At 41.5% G+C, this 21,181-nt stretch overlaps 1 protein-coding gene across 1 annotated transcript in view; it reads left to right on the top strand.

The window, feature by feature from the left end:
- Nucleotides 1-21,181, top strand: part of ACBD5 (acyl-CoA binding domain containing 5) — an 882,854-nt gene that overhangs the window by 189,990 nt on the left and 671,683 nt on the right. The window contains exon 4 of the mRNA XM_044064548.1: nt 6,574-6,646. Coding sequence (XP_043920483.1) covers nt 6,574-6,646 — 73 coding nt within the window. The remainder of the gene's footprint in view (nt 1-6,573; nt 6,647-21,181) is intronic.

Raw genomic sequence — 21,181 nt, 5'->3', positions numbered from 1 at the left:
ATGCTCAAGATGGCCGAAGACTTGATAACTTTGATCAGGGGTTCCCATCCCCCTCCTGATAAAAGGCCTAGGCAGGATACAGACTATGATTCCTCTTACCAGGTTTCAATATATTCTGATTCCTCTTCAGACCAGGGATATTCTTTACCCCCTATGAGGATTCTGATGCTGAAGAATCCATTCCTTCAGCCTCTCCTCCTGAGGATTACTCTTTTGGGGAAACGTTACATACCATGAGGGAGCATTTCCATTGGGAGGGCCAGGATTACTCAGAATCAAAGAAGAGGCTCAGAGACTTTCTTTTGCTGCCTCAGCACAGGCCCCTTGCTATTCCGCCAGTGTTGGACATTGTGGATGATGTGTTCTCTGAATCTAGTTTAAACCCTGATTCTTTACCCCCAGCTCCAGTCAAGCCAGACAGATACTACAGAGTCCCTGACTGTCACAAATTCCTTTATAAAAGCCCTGTTGCAGACCCAGAAACTATTTCCCAGGGTCCCAAAGGGGTTAAAGCTTCCACGGCTAAGAATCCAGTTCCCTCGGATAGGGACTCTAGAGCATTAGACAGATGGGGAAAGAAAGTTTACACCTCTGCAACTTTAGCAGTGAGAGCTCTGACTTGCCAGTTTCACATGCTTAAGTATCAACAATATTTACTGTCTCAATTAAAACAGAAAATGAGTATAAATGCAGAACAACCTGGCTATAAGGAAATGCAGGATTTATTGCATGCAGCTGAACAAGTGGGAAAGCATACTTTGCAATGTGGTTTTGATTCATTAGAAGCTTCTTGTAGAGCAGCAGTTACAGGATCTGTGATTCGAAAGCATGCTTGGTTAAAAGAACAACGTTTACCAGACCCTGTTAAGGCAAAATTACTGGATGCCCCTTTGCAGCAAGATAATTTATTTGGTATTAAGGCAGAAGAGGTATTAAAGAAAATGGAGGATAAGGCAAAATCTATGCAAACAGTAAAGGATTTCTTACAGGTACAGCCACCACGATTTAGCTGAAATTGGCCTACTAAGAATTGGTCCTTTCCAGTGTCAGACAGGCCACAAAGAGGCAGATACAGACACCCAAGAGGCAGATCTCAGCCACAAGGTTCTTACAGACCACGACAGTGGGGTGCTTCAAACCCAAAACAAGGTGAGGATAAGTCACAACCTTACAGGAAACAGTCCCAATGACTTCCCCCTTCCAATGCCAAACTCTTACCTTTTGGCAGCTCCCTTAGGGGGGAACTAGCACTTCTTTCTCAAAACTGGCAAGCAATCACCCAAGACAAATGGGTGCTGAATATTGTGTCTGAAGGTTACAGGTTCCACTTTCACACTTTTCCACGGCTAAAAGGAATGCCAGACCTGCCACAAAATCAATGGGCAGAGGCACAAAAACAAATTACATTTCTCATGGACATGAGAGCTATTCAAAAAGTACCACAGCAGGAAAAAGGACAACGATTTTACTCAAGACTCTTCTTGGTATCCAGAAAGGACAAAACCTGGAGACCCATTCTGGACCTTTCCACTCTAAATACTTACCTGGATGTTCCGAAATTCAAAATGCTGATTCAAGCAGAGAGCAAGGACATTCTTCTACAGCATCTGGCGTTCGTAAAAAGATTGTTAAGTTGCCCAGGGTACACAGTAAATGAAAATAAATCAAAACCAGTGCCCTCACAAGAGATAATATTCCTGTGTGCCAGCTTAAATACAACGGCCCAGATGGCTTATCTCATGCCAGACAAACAAGGACAACTGACTCAGTATTTTCAATTGATGGCAACAAAGTCCCAACTCCCTGCAAGAAAAATTCTGCAGGCCTTGGGATTCATGGCATCCTGCATTCTACTAATTCCATATGCAAGACTGCATATGAGGAAATTACAATGGTACCTAAAAAGTGTTTGGTCTCAACATTCACACAGCTTGGAGACAGTAATACCTCTAATTCCTTGCCTACAACAGGCGTTTCGATGGTGGGCACAGGCATGTCACCTCAACAAGGGTCAGCCTTTCACTCTCCCCACAGCCAGGCAGACTATAACAACAGACGCCTCGGATTACGCCTGGGGAGCACACATTGCAGGAAAATGTATTCAGGGAAATGGACCACAGAACAAATGTCTCTTCACATCAATCAAAAAGAGATGTTGGCTGTACAAAATGCCCTAACAGCTTTCAAGGACCTTCTGCATCCAGGACAATTATTAATAAGGATGGACAACACCACAGTGATGTGGTACATAAACAAGCAAGGGGGCACTCATTCTTACCCCCTATGCAGGCAAGCCATGACCTTGTGGAACACGGCTATAACTTATCAAGTTCATCTGCAAGCACAGTTCCTGCCAGGAAAGATAAATACTCTGGCAGATGACCTAAGCAGAAACATCATGGATCCTCACGAGTGGAAATTAAATCCACAAGTTTTCAGCATGATAATGCAAACATGGGGGTGCCCGGACATAGATCTATTTGCCTCCCCACTGAATTGCCACCTACAAAAATTCTGCACAAGGACTTATCACACAAAAGCATGGAAAGTGGATGCTCTTTCATTCAGCTGGAAAAACCTAAGCATTTATGCCTTCCCACCACTGCCTCTCCTTTCAAAGGTACTCCTAAAAGCCAGACAAGACAAACCACAGATGATTGTGATTGCTCCAGACTGGCCACGCCAGCACTGGTACCCAATCTTAAAGAACTTAGCTCAAGGTCCACCTTGGATTTTGCCTCAAATTCCACACCTTCTGACTCAGCAAAACAATCAGATACTGCACAGTCAGCAAAAAAACTTTAAACCTGGCTGCATGGAAGATTCAATAACCAAACAGACAACTTCTCTCTCTAAAGCTGTTATGGATGTCATTTTGGAGGCCAGGAGGCCTAGCACCAGGAAATCTTATTCAGAAAAGTGGAAGAGATTCTGTGCCTGGAACCAGTCTCAAAACCTTGATCCTCTGGTCCCTAACATTCCTCAGATACTACAATACTTGACTGTGATGCTGGACAAAGGACTATCCTTCTCATCCATTAAGATTCACGCTTCTGCCATCTCAGCTCATTACAACACAGATCCTCCTATTTTTTCTCACCCTTTGCTAAAGCAGTACCTCAGAGGGGCTAAAAACATAAGACCGCCCCGGAGAGCACCAACACCAACTTGGGACCTCAATTTCGTTTTGGAAAAGCTCACTTTGCTTCCTTTTGAACCAGCCAATTCAGCAGAGTTAAAATATATATCATGGAAAACTGCTCTGCTTCTGGCAATAACCTCAGCACGAAGAGTCTCAGAACTACAGGCACTAATGGCAGTGGAGCCTTTTATCATTTTCCACCAAGACAGGGTTTCTTTAAGGACAAACCCTTCCTTTATGCCTAAGGTGGTATCCAGTGTGGCTCTTAACCAAACTATTCACTTGCCAACCTTTTATCCAAATCCCCAGAATAAAGGGGAGAGACTTCTGTATTCCTTGGACATACACAGGCAATTACGCTTCTACTTGGACAAAACAAAAGCTTTCAGAAAAACTGAACAATTGTTTGTATCATATGCTGCAGGATCACAGGGAAAGGCTATTTCAAAGTGGATAGGACACTGTATCCGGTTCTGCTACACACAGCATGGGAAACCTGTACCATCTAACATTAGACCTCATTCCACCATGGCAACTGCTACTTCTACTGCCTACCTTAGAGGAGTACCTACCAAAGATATCTTGGAAGCTGCAACTTGGAGTTCAGTGTACACCTTTACCAAGCATTACCATTTGCCTCTTTATTCTAGATCCAGAGCTGGCTTTGTCACTGTAGTGATGAAGGGCCTCATAGCCACACCAAATCCTCTATAGAGCCAGCCACCCAAACTCAGCTTTGGGAGTCTACCCAAGTGTAATGACTGCAGCAGTGAAACACGAACATAGTACAGTTTTGTACCTACCATAAATGTAGATGTTCGAGTGTCTTCACTGCTGCAGTCCAGGTTACCCACCCGCCAGCCCCTCTTTCTTATCTGGGACTAACAAATACTACCTTTGTGGTGTATTTGCTGGTTAATGAAGGTTTTATTTTTACCTTTTTTGTATGTTGTATTAGCAATATGTATTGCCTACCATTTTTGGGGGCACCTGACATCTGGGGCAAGAAAAACTGAAGAAAATGGCGTCGGCTGCTTCTTGTATACCCCTGGCGCACTGACGTCAGGGAAGAGGCAACAGCAACCGACGCCGGACCAAGACTTTGGAACTCAGGCCGACTGAGGCCTGACGGCAGGATAACCCAAGTGTAATGACTGCAGCAGTGAAGACATTCAAACATCTACATTTATGGTAGGTACAAAACTGTACTTTCAGCATTGTGCCTGTTTGAAAAGTACCTTTCAAACACATGATGTGCGATCACTGGCACTACGAGATTTCACTAGTAAACCATTATACACAGATGATATGGTCCTGTTCCTGTCAAACCATTCAGTCACTTCATTACAACATGTCCTTCAGTCAGACTTTCACTGCTTTTTCCAATGGGTTGAGAATAAAAAAAGCTGATTCTCAGCTCTTCAAAACAAAAACTATGCTTTTCAACACCAAACAAACTCAAAAAAAGCCATAATTGCATCATAATCCATGATCATAACAGCACTCGGAATAGGTTTCTTCTTTCAAATATCTTGGACTGTAATTGGACCCCTGTATCATAATCAGTAAGCATGTAGTCAACATGTGTATAAAAAAAGATTAACTCTCCACTCTTGGCTTTCCCAATCTGCCAGTTCAACAGTTGTCAAAGGTATCTTTCTCCTTCAATTTAAATTTGGTGTCAAACGTGTATCAGCAGCCTGTACAAAAATTTCTGTCACAGTTCAGTCCATATGTAACAAAATCTGTAGATTTATCACATACACACCAAGACATGAGCACTACAAAAAAAAAAGCCGAATGCCTTCAGGTTATTCTAGGGGCTGACTTACTCCTCGGATGTCAGTTGTTCAAACTCCTACATGAGTGATCTCTCTCAAACTTTTCATTTAATGGTATCTTGCAGTATGAATCCAGAACAGATTAGCAGCAAATCACAGTGTTCATGTGTAACTACCGAATTCTTGTAGTGTTTCATAACATTAATTATTAAAATTAATGAGAAGCTATATTTGTACAGAGGTTATTTCAGTAACTTCCTAATTGTATCAGTAAGTAAGCCAGGGAAGAGTATGTTCAAATTTCAGAGACGACAGAATGCATCATTCATGTAACTGGGATGTTCAGGGGAAAAGAGCTTCATCTTAAAAGCGTCCACATTTTGGCTTTGGTAACTCCTCTTGCAAGTTCTACTGTTTCATGCTCTTTATATTTCAAATAATATGATAATATTGATGAGTTATAGCAGTCTGCAAGTTCATAAATTGCTGCAGAACTCATGCATTTAATCTGTTCTGTATCAGACTTGGATTACTTGCACATTAATTCTATTTTTTATTATTTGGAATATTGTTTTGAAGTAATATTAACATTTCAATCTTTTGTATCATCTGTGTTAAGAATTCTTTTGGCTTCTGTCTCTGGAAAAGCTACATGCCAGCAGTATGACAAATGTAATGATTCATGTTCTGAGTAGCTGTGCAGACTAGCAAATCACTTAAATTCACAATGCCTGCATAACTCTTCTGTTTTACCCATTCACTCGCATTTGAGTGGTTCTATACTTCATGTAAAAATGTTGAGCAGTGCACTGGCGATAAAAAAAAATATGTATTGCCTCAGCCATTTTTGGTATTTTACTCTCATTCAGTTGTATTACACATCTTCTGATTCTGAGAGCCTGCATTCATGTACACGTTTAAACATGACTAAAGCAGATGGTTAGATGTGGTCTGATTTTGAAAAGTGAGGACTGCATGGACCTTCTTTGATAAGAAACTCTGCACTTTGGTATCATTTGACAGCTAGCAGTAGGCATGCTTAAAGTGGGGCTGAACATTTTAAGAATTAAAGGAAAGGCATAACAATAGCACCTGTTTTTATTAAGCTGCATTTCTTTATGATGGAAGCATCAGACAGAATAGTGTCTCATCTGTACCCAATGCTGCACATTTGTCCCTAGACACTTATTGCCATCACTGTACTTGTGTAAATGAAAACTATTGACCAGTAGCCCTGATTAAGGAGTAAGCCAGGTGGTGCCCACTTAAAATTTTGATAACTTTCCAGCACCCCTTATATGAGTAAGGGGGGGACCTGTGGTACACGGCTATACCCTGGAGGAAGACATATGTAGTCTGCAGGTGGCTTAATGGAGAGATAATTTTATCTGTGCATGTATACATGCACTGCTGCTATAATTCTGCCTTCTCTTCAATGACAAGATTGGCAGGAATTAAGCAGAAAAACATTTCTTTGATTGCTGGATTCTCTCCTTTACTGACAACCCAAGTTGATGTGATTCCCTTCGTCAGATGCAGTAGAGGCAATCTGCCAGTCCTCCTTTTGTTATTTTAGAATGTGTGTTTTGTTTGTGGCAGGCTGTGGTATTTTATAGCTGTGTAATTTCTTTTCTTGTTTTTCTTTAACAGGGATGCATGGAGTGCACTTGGAGACACGTCTAAAGAAGAAGCTATGATAGCTTACGTTGAGGAGATGAAAAAGGTGAGCAAAAAAAGTAGAAAATTGTGTCCTTATGGATGTTGTTTTCAGCTATTTAATAATGTAGGCAGTAACCCGATGTACTCAAGCTGGCAAGCAGTTTAGCTCCAACTGTATTTCAAAGCCAAGAACACTAAAATATAAAAAAAGAGCAACAATTATTTTGGTAGTACCATTAGAAAAGACAATTTTATTTTAACTCTTAGAAACAGCCTAGGCATCCGCCCCTGTTAGTACACAGTTTTAGAGCACTTTATTAAGAAAAACATTGCTCAATATGTTTTACACACTGAGTTAAGCACCTAACTTGGGTCTTACTTTGAGAAGAACCTTTGCAGTGGCCAGCATTGATGGCCTTCAAGTTTTCACATTGTTTTCCATCCAGATTTTGTTAGTTGAGTCACCAGACAACCCCTTTAGATACTCTTCATTATTTTGTCATGTGCAAAACTATACTACAAACATACCTCTCAACCTCTTAGAGCAAAAAACTTGAACAAAGCCTAAAATGATGGAGGCACAAATGAGGACAGATTTTAAATATTGCCCTTACAAATGTAGATAGTTGATATAGATTTTGCATTAGCATGAATTTTCCGAAGGATGTGGAGTCTTAAACTCAAATGTTTGTCATTATTTAATGACTTCAGTCCTCAGCTATTTGCCAGAAAGGGACAGATTTTTGGGGGAACACACCAAAAATATGAGGCAAAAATGTGGACGTTCTGCGAAAACATGTACAGTTGAAAGGTATGACTAAAAAGAAGGCTGACCTGTGCAGTCCAAGCCAGTATTTTCTGTCAGCAGCTAGTAGATTGAATGACTAATGGCTGAAGTTTTGCTAGTAATTATTTTTTTCAGTATTAATTTCAATAATTACGCAACAGCAAACAGCTACACACAAATGGAGCTTGTTTTGAGGTTCTGTACATTTCCCTGTAATATTTTAACTTTTTTTTTTTTTTTTTTTTTAATTTTCCCTTCTGGAAACTGTGGTACTGTTTAGCTAATGCCAGCTGATGGCTTAGTAAATATTCTAGAGGAAAGAGGGATTGGTCTTAATGGAGAGCATGGGACAAATGTAGAGCTGTTCCAAAAATGTTTGAATTTACCCCCCCCCCCCAAAAAAAAAAAAAACAATACAGCACTTAACTAAGTTTTATGCTCATCTGTTTATGATGAATGTCTGCTTTAAAACCAAAGTGTACAGAGTATCAAACTTTCATAATTTATCTATATTGAAAAGTCTATAAAAATAGCACAGGAAAGCTAAACTTTAGAAGGCACTTCAGAAATATTGTTCACTCTAACTTGCAGAACAGAAAGTTGAAGAGTGGGGTGGCAATTTACAAGACACAAGTCATGACCTAGAAGAAAGATTTGCAAAGATTTTACATATAGATCACTATAAGCAAATGTGTGTGGCTTTAAAGGAACCAACAAGTTATATCACGAAACTAAACCCAGCCAGCAGTTTTGAATTGAAAACATTAAGACAATTGATTGTTCTATTTCTTCTTCTTGCACTGTGATTTATTTGTGGTTCATACCCCGTGATATATAATAAATGGTGTAATATATAAAAAAGGGGCAGGGAAACAGAGATCCTGACTTTAATCTGTTATATATTGCTACACCTGAGTAATGCTTAGTTGAATACAAATATGTGTTAAGGAAAATGAATCCATTGAATTAATTGTTGGGCCTGATGTTTTCAGTTCGATGCTACAGATTAGCAGTGACACACCGTGTTCATGTGTAACTACTGAATTCTTGTAGTGCTTCTTAACATTAATTATTAAAATTAATGAGAAGTTATATTTGTGCAGAGGTTATGTCAGTAACTTCCTAATCGTATCAGTAAATAAGCCAGGGAAGAGTATGTTCAAATTTCAGAGACAACAAAATGCATCATTCATGTAACTGGGATGTTCAGGGAAAAGGAGCTTCATCTTAAAAGCGTCCACATTTCGGCCTTAGCAAGTCCTCTTGCATGTTGTACTTTTTCATACTCTTTACATTTCAAATAATGTGATAATAGAGACAAGTTATAGCAGTCTGCAGTTTCATTAATTTATTTGACAATCACCATAAAAAATATCAATATGAGGTTCTTTAGGGTAGCAAGAAGGGGTCTATATTATAACATCGACTTTTGAAAACAGCGAACACCTTTAACTTGACACAGTTTACTCGAAACACTAAATCTCGAATGTCCAAAACAACGATTTTTTTTTTCCTGGGCCGACCAAAAAAAATAAATAAAGTGGGAAGCTTTGCCCCCTACACAATCCTGATGACCAATACCAGCTCCCAGATTGCACTACAGTGGTGGAAACGGCAAATTTCCAACAATGGCCCAACAATTTTTTTTTCCCTGGGAAAAAAAAAATCAGTGTTCTGGCCATTCGAGATTTGGTGTTTCAAGTAAACTTTGTCAAGGAGTAAAGTTTTCCCTGGTTTTAACAGCCTGCAAGAAAAGACCGGTTACATAGACAAGCAAACATTTTGGTGACTGGCTACTCCATGACTTCAAAAAAGTAATTGTATTTCTGAAAAAGTTTGGGATTATGAAGAGGATAACATTTGCTGTTTGTACACTGTAAAATTAAAACTCCTGTTGTCTGTAGGCCCATCAGTAGGGTACATTTCCACAGAGGATGGAAAGTTACAGCAAAAGACAGAGAATAACAAAGGAAAAATACTGAAGGAAGTAACCTTGTTAATTACCATGTTGCATTAAGAGTTGGAAAGCCAAACTGCATGTTATTAGCTATTTTGTCAGTTCCACTTTGTGAATAAAAAAATGCATTACTGTTGTAAGAGATCTAATGTTCATAGGTTCATAGGTAGGTACTAGGCTATCTGCCCGAAGGCATTTATAAGCCTAGCCAGAATGTGTTGGCTTTCGCCACCCCTTTAGATTAGTTCCCTGTGTCTCTGTCCAGCAGAGTCATTGAAATGATCTCTGGGGTAAACTTTCTATTTCCCATACACTCGTCAAGGTTTCTCTTGAAGAGGGTTAGCGAGGAGCTCTGCCTAATGTAGATTGGAATCTTGTTCCAGAGCATGGGAAGTCTCTGGGACAGGAATCTATCTATTTATTGTTGTGGCGAGGTTTAGATCCCTGGAGCGTGTAGCTCGAGGGGATATGGTTTTCTTTAGGTGGAGCATGTCCTTCAATTCTGGGTTGGACATGGCCTTGTATGTCAGGCAGAGATCACCTCTGAGTAGGCAGTATGCAACCGAGTACAGCTGGAGTTTCTTCAGTCAAGCTGCATAGGGCATCTGCTTGAGGCCAGTGATCCTCTTGGTGAGGTACTTCTGTGGTCTTTCCAGTTGTTGCAGGTGTCTTGTAAGGTACATCCCAAATGGGGCATTGTACTGTATGAATGGTCTGATGAGTGATGCATAGAGGGGCCCAATGACCTCTTTCGATCTGAATGCAAACCCTTTTGTGATTAGATGGACCACATAGAAGGATTTTCTAACCATTCGGCAATGTGATTATCAAAGGAGAGGTTACTATCTACTTGGGCCCCCAGATCCCTTATTACGTCTTCTGTATTTAGGGGGCTACCACCTATGTAGTAGTTTGTGGGTACTTTGTTTTGGGATGACTATGCACTTTGTGGCATTTAGCTTGAGGCCATGGTTTTGACACCAGGTATCTGTCTCAGTGAGACCCTTTTAGAGGATGGCTGTGTCAGCTGGAGAGTCAATTATAGCCCCTAGTTAGCAGTCTTCTGCAAACTTGGTCAACCATAGTCCTCCTGTGCTTGCCTGTACCTCTGAGAAGTATATGCCGGACAGGAGGGGTCCTAGGACTGAGCCCTGGGGAACGCCACTTGTAACCGGTTTAGAGTCAGACCTAGCTCTTACCATGTGGGTTCTGTCCATGAGCCAGTTGACAACCCATCTCATGACATAGGGGTTTATGTTCAGGCTGGTGAACTTGTCTATAATACCTGAGTGGGGAATAGTGTCGAAGGCCTTTGCAAGGTCTAAGTAGGCTGTGTGGACTACCTTTCCTTCATCTATAGCCTTGGTAACTGTCTCAAAGAAGTCCACCAGGTTTAGGAGGCATGCTCTGCCATTAACAAAGCCGAACTGTTAGAGATCCATGATGATGCGATCGATAGCTTTGCAGACCAAGCTAGTCAGGCTTATAGGGCGATAGTTCCTGAGGTCTGTTGTGGCTCCACCTTTGTGGAGTGGAATAACCGTTGCTGTGCGCCACTCTGTGGGCACATAGCCTGTGGAGAAGCCGAGTTTAAACAGTGTGTTTAGGTGAGGGATTAGTTCATCTTTGAGCAAGTGTAGGACGCAGCCTGGGACACCGTCTGGTCCCATTGATGCTATGTTTTTTGGCTTTGGAGAGGGCTGTTTTCACATTCTTCTGGTATAGTTATGGGCCCTTTTGGGAGTGAGAGGGGGTGAAGTTTGCACTGAATCTGTCTGCCAGGATGTTGGCTGTATCGGTCGGTTCAGTGTATTTTGTGCCATTCGGCACTAACTCCGAGCAGATCTGAGAATTGCCACTTTGATTCTTGACATAGCTAAAGAATGCCTTGTGGTTATCTTTGGAGTCCATGGCAATTTTTCTTTCGAAGCTTGCCTTGGATGATTTTATGTGGGAACGTAGTTTCTTGCTGATACTAATCAGGGATGTCTTCCCTTCTTGGGATTTTACTATTTTCTGTACTAGTTTCCTCCTTCTATTGTATAGCTTGTTTATGGCAGGGGTCCACCAGACTGGTTTCCTTTCTTGGAGGAGTGAGTCTTGGTTTTGTTTGGGATAGCACGATCCATGCATTCTTGTGGTGGCCGTAGAGTGCATTAGTAAAGGATTTTGCAGCTTGGACAGCATTATCCTTTAGCATGGGGGCTTTGAAACGTCCCACCTCAGTCTTAAGTAACATGAAGTTTGCTTTTGAAAAGTTTTTCACGGTGGTTTCTTTGACCGGGGGTGGTGGCGGAATGTGGATATCCAGAGTGATTAGTTTATGGTCAGATCTAACAAGCGTTGACCTCGGTGTGTGGAACACCGGTCGCCCATGTTGGTGATGACCAGGTCCAATATGTTGTCACCTCTGGTGGGGGTATTGACCAGTTGATCCAGGGCGTTTGAGTTTATACATTTTAGGAAATGTTAGGCAAGGGAGTTTGTACTTGAGTAGTTCTCCCAGTTAATGTTTGGGTAATTGAAATCACCCAACATCAGGGTGTTTGGTAGGACCTTTATGTTTCCCAGTGTTTCCAGGAATGCAGAGTGGGGGTCCTGGGACATGGTGGGTGATCTATAGCAAGCTATAATTTGAGTAGCAGTTTTGCCCATTGTAACTTGAATGAAAGCAAGAGAACTCCAAAGAAACTAACAAAACTCTTGTTGATGGTACAACACCTTCAAACCCAGCCAACCTCACTGCTAAGCAGGATTTGTAAACTAACTTGACATTTTCAATAACAACTGTTATATTTTGTGTTGTGTGTAGATGCATGCGCGTGTGTGTGTGTGTGTGTGTGTGTGTGTGTGTGTGTGTGTGTGTGTGTGTGTGTGTATACTACTCAGACAAGCTCCTCCTGGGTCTGCAGAGTGGTCCTAGCAGCAGGGAACTCAGAAAAGCGACTACTTTCTGGATTTAAGTATCTTTGCTTTTTTTCACTTGGAATAGCTTCTGTAGCTTACCCTGAACTAGCTTGAACTGTTTTTTTAACTGTTTGCTGCATTATTTTAAAATCTGCACTTAAAGTTACATTTTATTTGATCGAAAGTTTGTTGTTTGTTTAATTTAACTGTGGAGGCTGCCCACTAAAGTGTGCTAGCCTGTGTAACTAATTTATCACTGTTTCTGCATTTTCTCTGTGTTTCTACCAAAAACAAAAAATAATCCTTGTTTCCTCGACTAGTTTAGACCATTTTACAGGCATTGCTGTATTCTGGGCTGTGGTGTAGTTCCTGTGTTGTCCATTACCTTACTTGGATAGAGGGAAGTTTCTTTGCTCACCAGTGGGAGTGGGGAGCCTTGAGCAGCCTACCTGTCCCTGTAGGAAGTGACCTCAGCACAAGAAGCTGTAGTAATTGGTTGTTTTGGACCATTTCTAGCTGTTTTGTAGTTCACTGTTTAAAATCCGCGTTTGCACGGCTTTGCACGGTTGTGTGCATAGCGCAGCGCCGGTTAAACAAGGTTAAACTTTTTCTGGCTCCGCCAAGTCTGCTCTTCAAATTTTCCCTTAAGGAAGCTCTACTCTTAGTATAACCAGACTACTCAGTATATTATAAGCCTAGCACTTGTTCTCAGTACTTCTCTACTAAGTAAGCACTCTCACACTAAGTAAAGTACTACATCTACTTACCACCCCTGTGAATTTCCACTTCCCTTAAAGGTACAGCACTCCCTTATACTGTTCTAGCATGTCAAGTGGTAGATTACTGGCGTCATCTCCAATTCAGCTGGTCAATCTGGGTATCTTGAGACAATGCTACAATTGTCTCATGTACACAGACAACCAACTCCTCCTCCCAACAAACACAAATACGTGTGAGAGATGCAACTATATAGCCAAACTGGAGGCTGAACTCTCTCAACTCAGGGCTGGCATGACCAGACAGGAGGAGATGGCAACCACACACACAACAATCCCAGTCCCACATATACCTACCACAACTGCAAACCAAACACATAAAAACACAAAGACATACGCGGAGGCTCTAATAAAAAACTTACCAAAACAACAGAGGCTCCCAAAGCAGACATCCAAAAATTCACCACCTCAAAACAAAACACATGCAACACATACTTCAGTAAATCAGTGTGTCAACCAATCACAGCCCTTAAGGCCAAACACCTTGCCTGATACACTAGTAATAGGTGACTCTATAGTCAGACACACTGATGTCCCGCTGACCAGGCTGAACAAGGAGAAGGTGACTGTGAGCTGTCTATCGGGAGCTAGGATCCGCCACATAACACACGCACTCAGGTCACTCCAAAGCAAGTACAAATATGACTCCGTCATTGTCCATGCTGGTGTGAATGACCTGAGACGTACCTCCCTGGACTACATGAAAAGAGACATAGAGGAGCTCTCCGATTATGTAGCCCAAGCTGGTATGACCCTGACCCTGAGCAGCATCCTGCCCTCACCAAGAATGATACCACAATACAAAGACAAGATGATCAGCTTTAACAATTGGCTCAAGTACTGGTGTCATTCTAAGGGGATCCAATATCTGTCTGCCTGGGATGACATGTTGGACAAGCCACGCTGCTTCTCAAGGGATGGCTTACACCTGTCACCACTGGGCTTCCCGGATATTAGCTAAGGCTCTTGCCGCCCCCATAGTGCCTTTTTTAGGCAAGGCTCAAAAGACAAACCCACCTCCTTAGAAAACAAAAATGGAAAAAAACTAAGGGTAATGCTGCTCAACGCCAGAAGTCTAAATCTCAAGATGCAGGCACTTGATGCGCTCCTCAGCATGGAGAACATCGACGTCTGTGCAGTAACTGAAACCTGGTTCAAGGCTCCGGAGAGCACCCCAGCACTACCAGGCTATACCTGTATCATGCTTTTCGCCCCAAAACCCGGGCTGAACCACAAAGGGAGGGGGAGTGTCCATATTCATCAAGGACACCCACACCTCCAGGATAGTAGCAACACATGAAGCATCAGAGACCATACAGGTGCAACTAACCATAGGCAAAACTGCTATACAACTGGTAGCATGTTACAGACCACCTTCCCAATCTCAAGAACCCCACTCAGCCTTCCTGAAGACATTGGAGGATATGAATGTATCACAAAATACCATCATACTAGGAGACTTCAACTACCCAAACATAGATTGGGTACATTATTCTAGCCCTAATACCCTAGCCCAAAGGTTCCTGGAATTCATAAATTCAAATGCACTGGAACAACTAGTCACCTCTCCCACTAGGGGAGATAATATACTAGACCTGATCATCACAAACATGGGGACAAAATGCTCCACACCGAAGTATACCCCTCACTAGTGAGATCTGACCACAAACTAATCACCCTGGATGTACATATCCCACCTCCACCCCTAGCACAAAAGACCACTGTGAAAAACTTCTCAAAAGCAGACTTCACTCTTCTTAAGACTGAGATGGTATCCTTTAAGCCCACTGTGCCAGTGGATACCACATCCCACAATGTCAAATCCTTCACAAATGCTTTTTATGGACATCTCCAAGAATGCATGGATCATGCAATCCCAAACAAATCCAAGTCCCTCTCCACCAAAGGTAAGCGTCCTGTCTGGTGGACCTCAGCCATAAACAAATTGTATAACAAAGAAGGAAGCTACTGTACGTCAGAGCAAAATCCCATGAAGGAAGACATCTCTGATCAACATTAGCAGAAAACTCATAAAACATCCAAGGCCAACTTTGAGAGAAAAATCGCTAAGGACACTAAAGATAACCACAAAGCCTTCTTCAGCTATGTTAGAAACCTGGGTGGAAACCCTCAGATATGCTCAGAGTTGGTTCACAACAACATAAAATACACTGAACCCACAGATATTGCCAACATTCTGGCTGACAGGTTCAGTGCAAATTTCTCTCCACCTTCACCCCCAAAAGAAGAAATACTTATACCAGCTGAATGTAATCTCCTGTCATCTCAGATGTTCAAGTGAGAACCGCCCTAAACAAAGCAAAAACACAGCATCAATGGGACCTGACGGTATCGAACTCCAAGAGGAGCTAAACCCACACATAAAAATGCTATTTAACCTTAGCTTTACTTCGATATGTACCTGAACACTGGCGTACAGCAACAGTGGTCCCACTCCACAAGGGGGGTGCCTCTACAGACCCTGGAAACTACCGCCCCATAAGCTTAACCAACCTGGTCTGCAAAGCTATGGAAAGAATCATTATGGAACTCATAAACAGAGACATAGGGGACCTACAGACACTTGACCCCACCCAGTTCAGCTTTGTAAAGGGCAGATCCTGCCTTTTAAACCTGGTTGACTTTTTCGAAACAGTCACTAGAGCCATTGATGAGGGCAAAGCAGTCAATACAGCATACCTGGACTTGGCCAAGGCCTTCAACACAATACCCCACTCAGGCATCATAGATAAGCTCAACACCTTAAAAGTAAACCCTTATGTCACTAGATGGGTTGCAAACTGGCTAAAGGACAGAACCCATAAAGTTAAAATCGCTGGAGCAATGTCAGATTCAAAGCCAGTCACAAGTGGTGTCCCACAGGGATCTGTCCTGGGACCCCTCTTGTTCGGCATTTATTTCTCAGATGTTAAAGCAAACATGGGAGGGCTGTGGCTGACAAAGTTCGCAGATGACTGCAAACTAGGCCATAGTCAATACACCAGCAGACACACACATCCTACAAAAAGGCCTCACAGAAACGGAGAACTGGTGCCGGAGTCACGGCCTTAAACTAAATGCCAAAAAATGTATAGTCATCCCCTTTGGGAAAAACAAAGTACCCACAAATTATCACATAGACAGCAACCCACTGAGGAAAAAGTAATCAGAGACCTAGGGACCCAAGTCGACAGCGACCTCTCATTTGACACCCATGTTGCCAAAGTGGTTAGAAAAACATTCTACCTTGCACACCTCATCATGAAGGGATTCACATCCAGATCCAAGGATGTCATTGTACCCCTATATTCCTCCCTCATCAGACCCATGATTGAGTACAATGCCCCATTTGGTATGTACCTCACCCGGCATTTGCAACAGCTGGAGAGACCACAAAAGTACCTCACCAAGAGGATCAAGGGTCTCCAACATATGTCTTATTCTGCCAGACTAAAGAAACTTCAGCTCTATTCAGTAGCATACCACCTGCTCAGAGGTGATCTCTGCCTGACATACAAGGCCATGTCCAATCAGGATCTGATGGACATGCTCCACCTCAAAAAATCCAAATCCATCAGGACCACGAGAGCTAAAGACTTAAACCTTGGCACAAGTATGAATAGGACATGCTGGAGGGATAGATTCATAACCCAGAGGCTTCCCATGCTTTGGAACAGGATCCCAGTTCGTATTAGGCAGAGCCCCTCACTGACTCTTTTCAAGAGAAATCTTGATGAGTGGATGGGAGATCGCAAGTTTACCCCAGGGGTCACATCTGTGTCACTGCTAGGCACAGTAAACTAATACTATTATATAAGGGGACCTTCACTGTGTCACTACTAGACAGAGGCACAGTATTCTAAATTTATTCTGTACAATTTTTGTACCATTTCATGGGGTGGCAAAAGCCACATCACTATGGCTAGGCTTACAAATGCCCCAGGGCAGATAGCCTAGTACTATACTATGAAACTATGTATATATATATATATATATATATATATATATATATATATATATATGTTGTTGTAACTTTCGGCTTTTCCCGGTTAGGGGACGCCACAGTGGAACTCCGGTCCGCTAATGATTGGCAGTAGATTTTTACGTACCGAGTTCCCATCCCTGATGCACAACCTTCAACAAAGGTACGCCCATTCACGCATGTCTCCACACAGAAGACGCTTTAGCTGAGAATCGAACAGGACAACGTCTTACTGTGAGGCGACAACGCTACTGCAGCACCACCACCGCAGTGTATATATATATATATATATATATATGTGTGTGTGTGTGTGTGTGTGTGTGTGTATATATATATATATATATATATATATATATCTATGTATAAAATTTATATATATATATATATATATATATATATATGTGTGTGTGTGTGTGTGTATATATATATATATATATATATATATATATATAGATATATATAGTAAAATAAAATGAAGTGATTGTAGTGCCCATATCCAAAACTTGTAAACTATGTAAAGGCACCAGAGACCAGCAGATTCACCACAACGAAAAACTTTATTCCAAGCCACAAACGAACACACAGCACATAACAGTCATGTAATAATGTTGTAAAACCAATTCCCCTTACGTTTTCATCTTAATAAAACTTCATCAGATAGGCATATACTTTACAGGTGATCACTTAAATACCTTGCCTTATTTAGTTTACCCAGTGAAATACATCCATCAATTAGTGTCTACATCTAAATGAATAAAATGCATAAAAGCAGTCATTCAGTGTTATAAAAATATATAAAATATATAAAATTTTATGTTAGTGGTTGCGTGTATGTCCACACTGCTAAATTCATTGAAATATTTCCCACATAAAAAGTCTTATAAGACAGGTAAATGCTTTCAAGCACGCTACCTAGCCAGGATACCCAGCAACCGTACCCTCCCTCTACCCGTTAATATTTATACTTTTTCCTATCCTTGTACTGTCTCCAGCAAGTGTTTATATAGCCTTCTCAAACCTTTTCCCTGTTCTCTAGCTTTTGGCTGTAATATATATTTATACCCACTAGATGGCACTCTACACTAGGCTAGTTCCTAGTACATCTATCTGTTCTCCCCAGAATTGAAATGAAGTAGTGATTAAACCCTAAACTAACAAGGAAGACTAAGGAACTTTCTCCTGCCCAGTCTTAGGACCTCTCTCCAGCCCTGTATTTCCCACTCTTATACTTTACTCCATACTTGCACTCAGTTTTCCCTTACTATCACTACAACTGTTTCCTGCTCTCCTTACTTACCCATATCAACTGAAAGTACCTCAGTTGTCAGCTACTCACAGATTGGTTTTGCTGATATTTCTTCACTTACTTGTCTCTACCCACTCTGTTCGCCCTACGGGCTCACTCTGCTCCCCTACCCCCATTCCCCACCCACCCCAGTAGTCCTACTCTTATACCATCTAACCACACCCCTTCCCACTCCCACCTATCACATAAACCTTCCCCATTGGCCAACCACTCCAATTCCCTTCTTTCAATCATCACTCCCTGTTTCACCCACCACCTCTCTCTCTCCACACCTTTTATACCTGCTGCCTACAGCTGAAACCTAACAACTTACCCTTCAAAATGTATAAACTACCAACCCTGTTACATATGTTACTCACACGTCTAACTCCTTTAACATTAGCCTACTTCCTAACCTCCTATGAACACCCATTATATCCACACCTTCACTACCCCAATAAGCTTGCAACTACCTCTCCTTCTCTACCTATCTTAACTAACCATTTTGACATAACATCCATACCAAGCTATATACTAGCAAAATACCATAGAACAGCCCACATTAAATATAATTCTCCCAATTCCAGAAAATACCTACATCCTTATACCAAATTCCCAAATCCTAGACTGCAAATACTACTCCTATCTTTAAAAGATGGAGACATTCACTCAAACCCAGGCCCAACAGCTGACACAGCTACTCAACTCTTCAACCCCACCACTTCTACTATGCATTCATTTACCAAACCACCAAACTCACTCTTATTTGCACACCTCAATTTATGTAGCATAAATAACAAAGTTGCACAACTACATGCTCTCTTAGAAGTCTACTCCTTTGACATCCTTTGTCTAACAAAAACTTGGCTAAAACCTGTAACCAAAGACATAGAAGTCATCCCACCCGGTTATAATATGTTACGACTTGACCGTGCAACCAAAAAGGGTGGTGGGATAGCTATCCTATTTAAATCTGGATTACAGATTACCACCTATGACTTTAAACTACCCCAAGACTCTAACACTGAAATCCTTATTACCAAGCTTCAACTCAACACATTCAGATCCATTTATCTTATCTGCATCTATCTTCCTCCTGGTAATAACACTGCCACCTTAGAGTACATCCTATGCTGGTTATCTCAGAACTTACCCCAAGAAACCATAATCCTAGGTGACTTTAACAGTGAATGGAAGAGCTGTAGTAGTAGCCACTCTATTTGGATTTATTCAAATGATTACCTCCCCTACCAGGATAAATAAGCCTAATAAGAAGGAAAGTACCTTAGATTGGATTCTCATAAATAACCATGGCCAAACTTATGAAGTTGGAACACTCCCTGATGACATAAGTGATCACTCACTTACATATATAATCAGACTTAAAACCAGTCTACCCATTCCAACCATTTATAGGACTATCAGAACCAAGAAAAGCTTTAACCCCGATCTCTTCCAAAGTGAACTAAAAGCATTTAACTGGTTTCCCTTAAAAAAACCTCCCACTTGAGGAAGCTGTTAATTACTTTAATTATAAATTCCTAACCATACTAGACCACCATGCACCAACCCGCTCTATCAGAATGAGAACTAAATCTGCCCCATGGCTCTCAAAAGAAACCAAGCAGAAAATCCATCTCAGAAATAAATCCTGGAATCAATATCGTTTAAGTAAAAACCCTGTAGACCAACAAACTTCAGACAACTGAGAAATAGCACTAAAAAAGGTATTATGTCTGACAAAAGAAACTACTACCTACAGTTCCAGAAGACTCACTATAACAAACCACAAAAGTTCTGCGCTGGTATTAACCAATTACTACGCCCAGGGCAATCCATCACACCAAACCCACAAGGCACAGACCAGGAGAATCTCAAGAAGACTGCTAATGCCTTTAATACCTTTTTCACTGAGGCCATTCAAACTCTTGCCAGTCAGTTATCAATTCAAAACTTAACTAACACTATCCCACCCCCTCCATTTCTCTTCCAACCTATCCCAACAACAAATATTCTTACCCTTCTCCTAAAACCGAAACCATGCTGTCCTTCAGCCGACCAACTACCCACTGAATATCTGCAGTTAGCAGCCAAGTCCATTGCCTATCCCATTTCCATTCTCATCAACAGAACCATCAGTGAAGGACACATGTTTAAAATCTGGAAAGTCTCCCATATTATCCCCCTACATAAGGGTGGGAACTCTACTGAATTCTCCAATTACCGTCCCGTAGCCCTACTTTCTCCCTTGGCAAAGATCATGGAAAAATGCATCCACAAGCAATTGCAAGACCACCTAATCTCAAACAAGTTACTGTTTAGCTGTCAACATGGTTTCAGACCTTCCCACAGCACTACTACTGCCCTACTTTCCTTTACTGACTGTATCCACAAAAAAGTAACCTCAATATGCTTTCCTCTGCACTGTTTATAGATGTCTACGGCATTCGATATGGTAAATCACCAGATACTTACAAATATCCTCAAATCCCTGTCACTAGATGCATTAGCTATAACATGGTTCCAGTCCTACTTAGAAAACAGACAACATGCTGTTCTTTGGCATAATAATCTATCTACCCACCTGCCCCTTAACCTTGGTGTCCCCAAGGGTCCATATTAGGACCTCTTCTGTTTTCTATATTTATTAATGACCTTCACCTAGAAATGCCCCAAGCTACTTGCATTCAATATGCAGACTCCACACTTATATGCTCAGCCACATCAGTATCTGCACTTCACCCCCTTACCCAAAAGGTGTTTAACACAGTTGAACAATGGTTTACACAGTGCTGTCTCCTTCTGAACCCTGAAAAAAAACAAGCTCTTCCATGTTACCCCTACTTGTACGTCCCCCCCTATAGATTTCACTGTCACATCCATTACTGGTATTCTCATATCCCCA

Source organism: Protopterus annectens, chromosome 3.part0 (assembly GCF_019279795.1).
Source record: "Protopterus annectens isolate FY-2018-M chromosome 3.part0, PAN1.0, whole genome shotgun sequence".
NCBI classification, from domain to species: domain Eukaryota; kingdom Metazoa; phylum Chordata; order Ceratodontiformes; family Protopteridae; genus Protopterus; species Protopterus annectens.
This window is presented reverse-complemented; position numbering and strand designations above follow the sequence as displayed.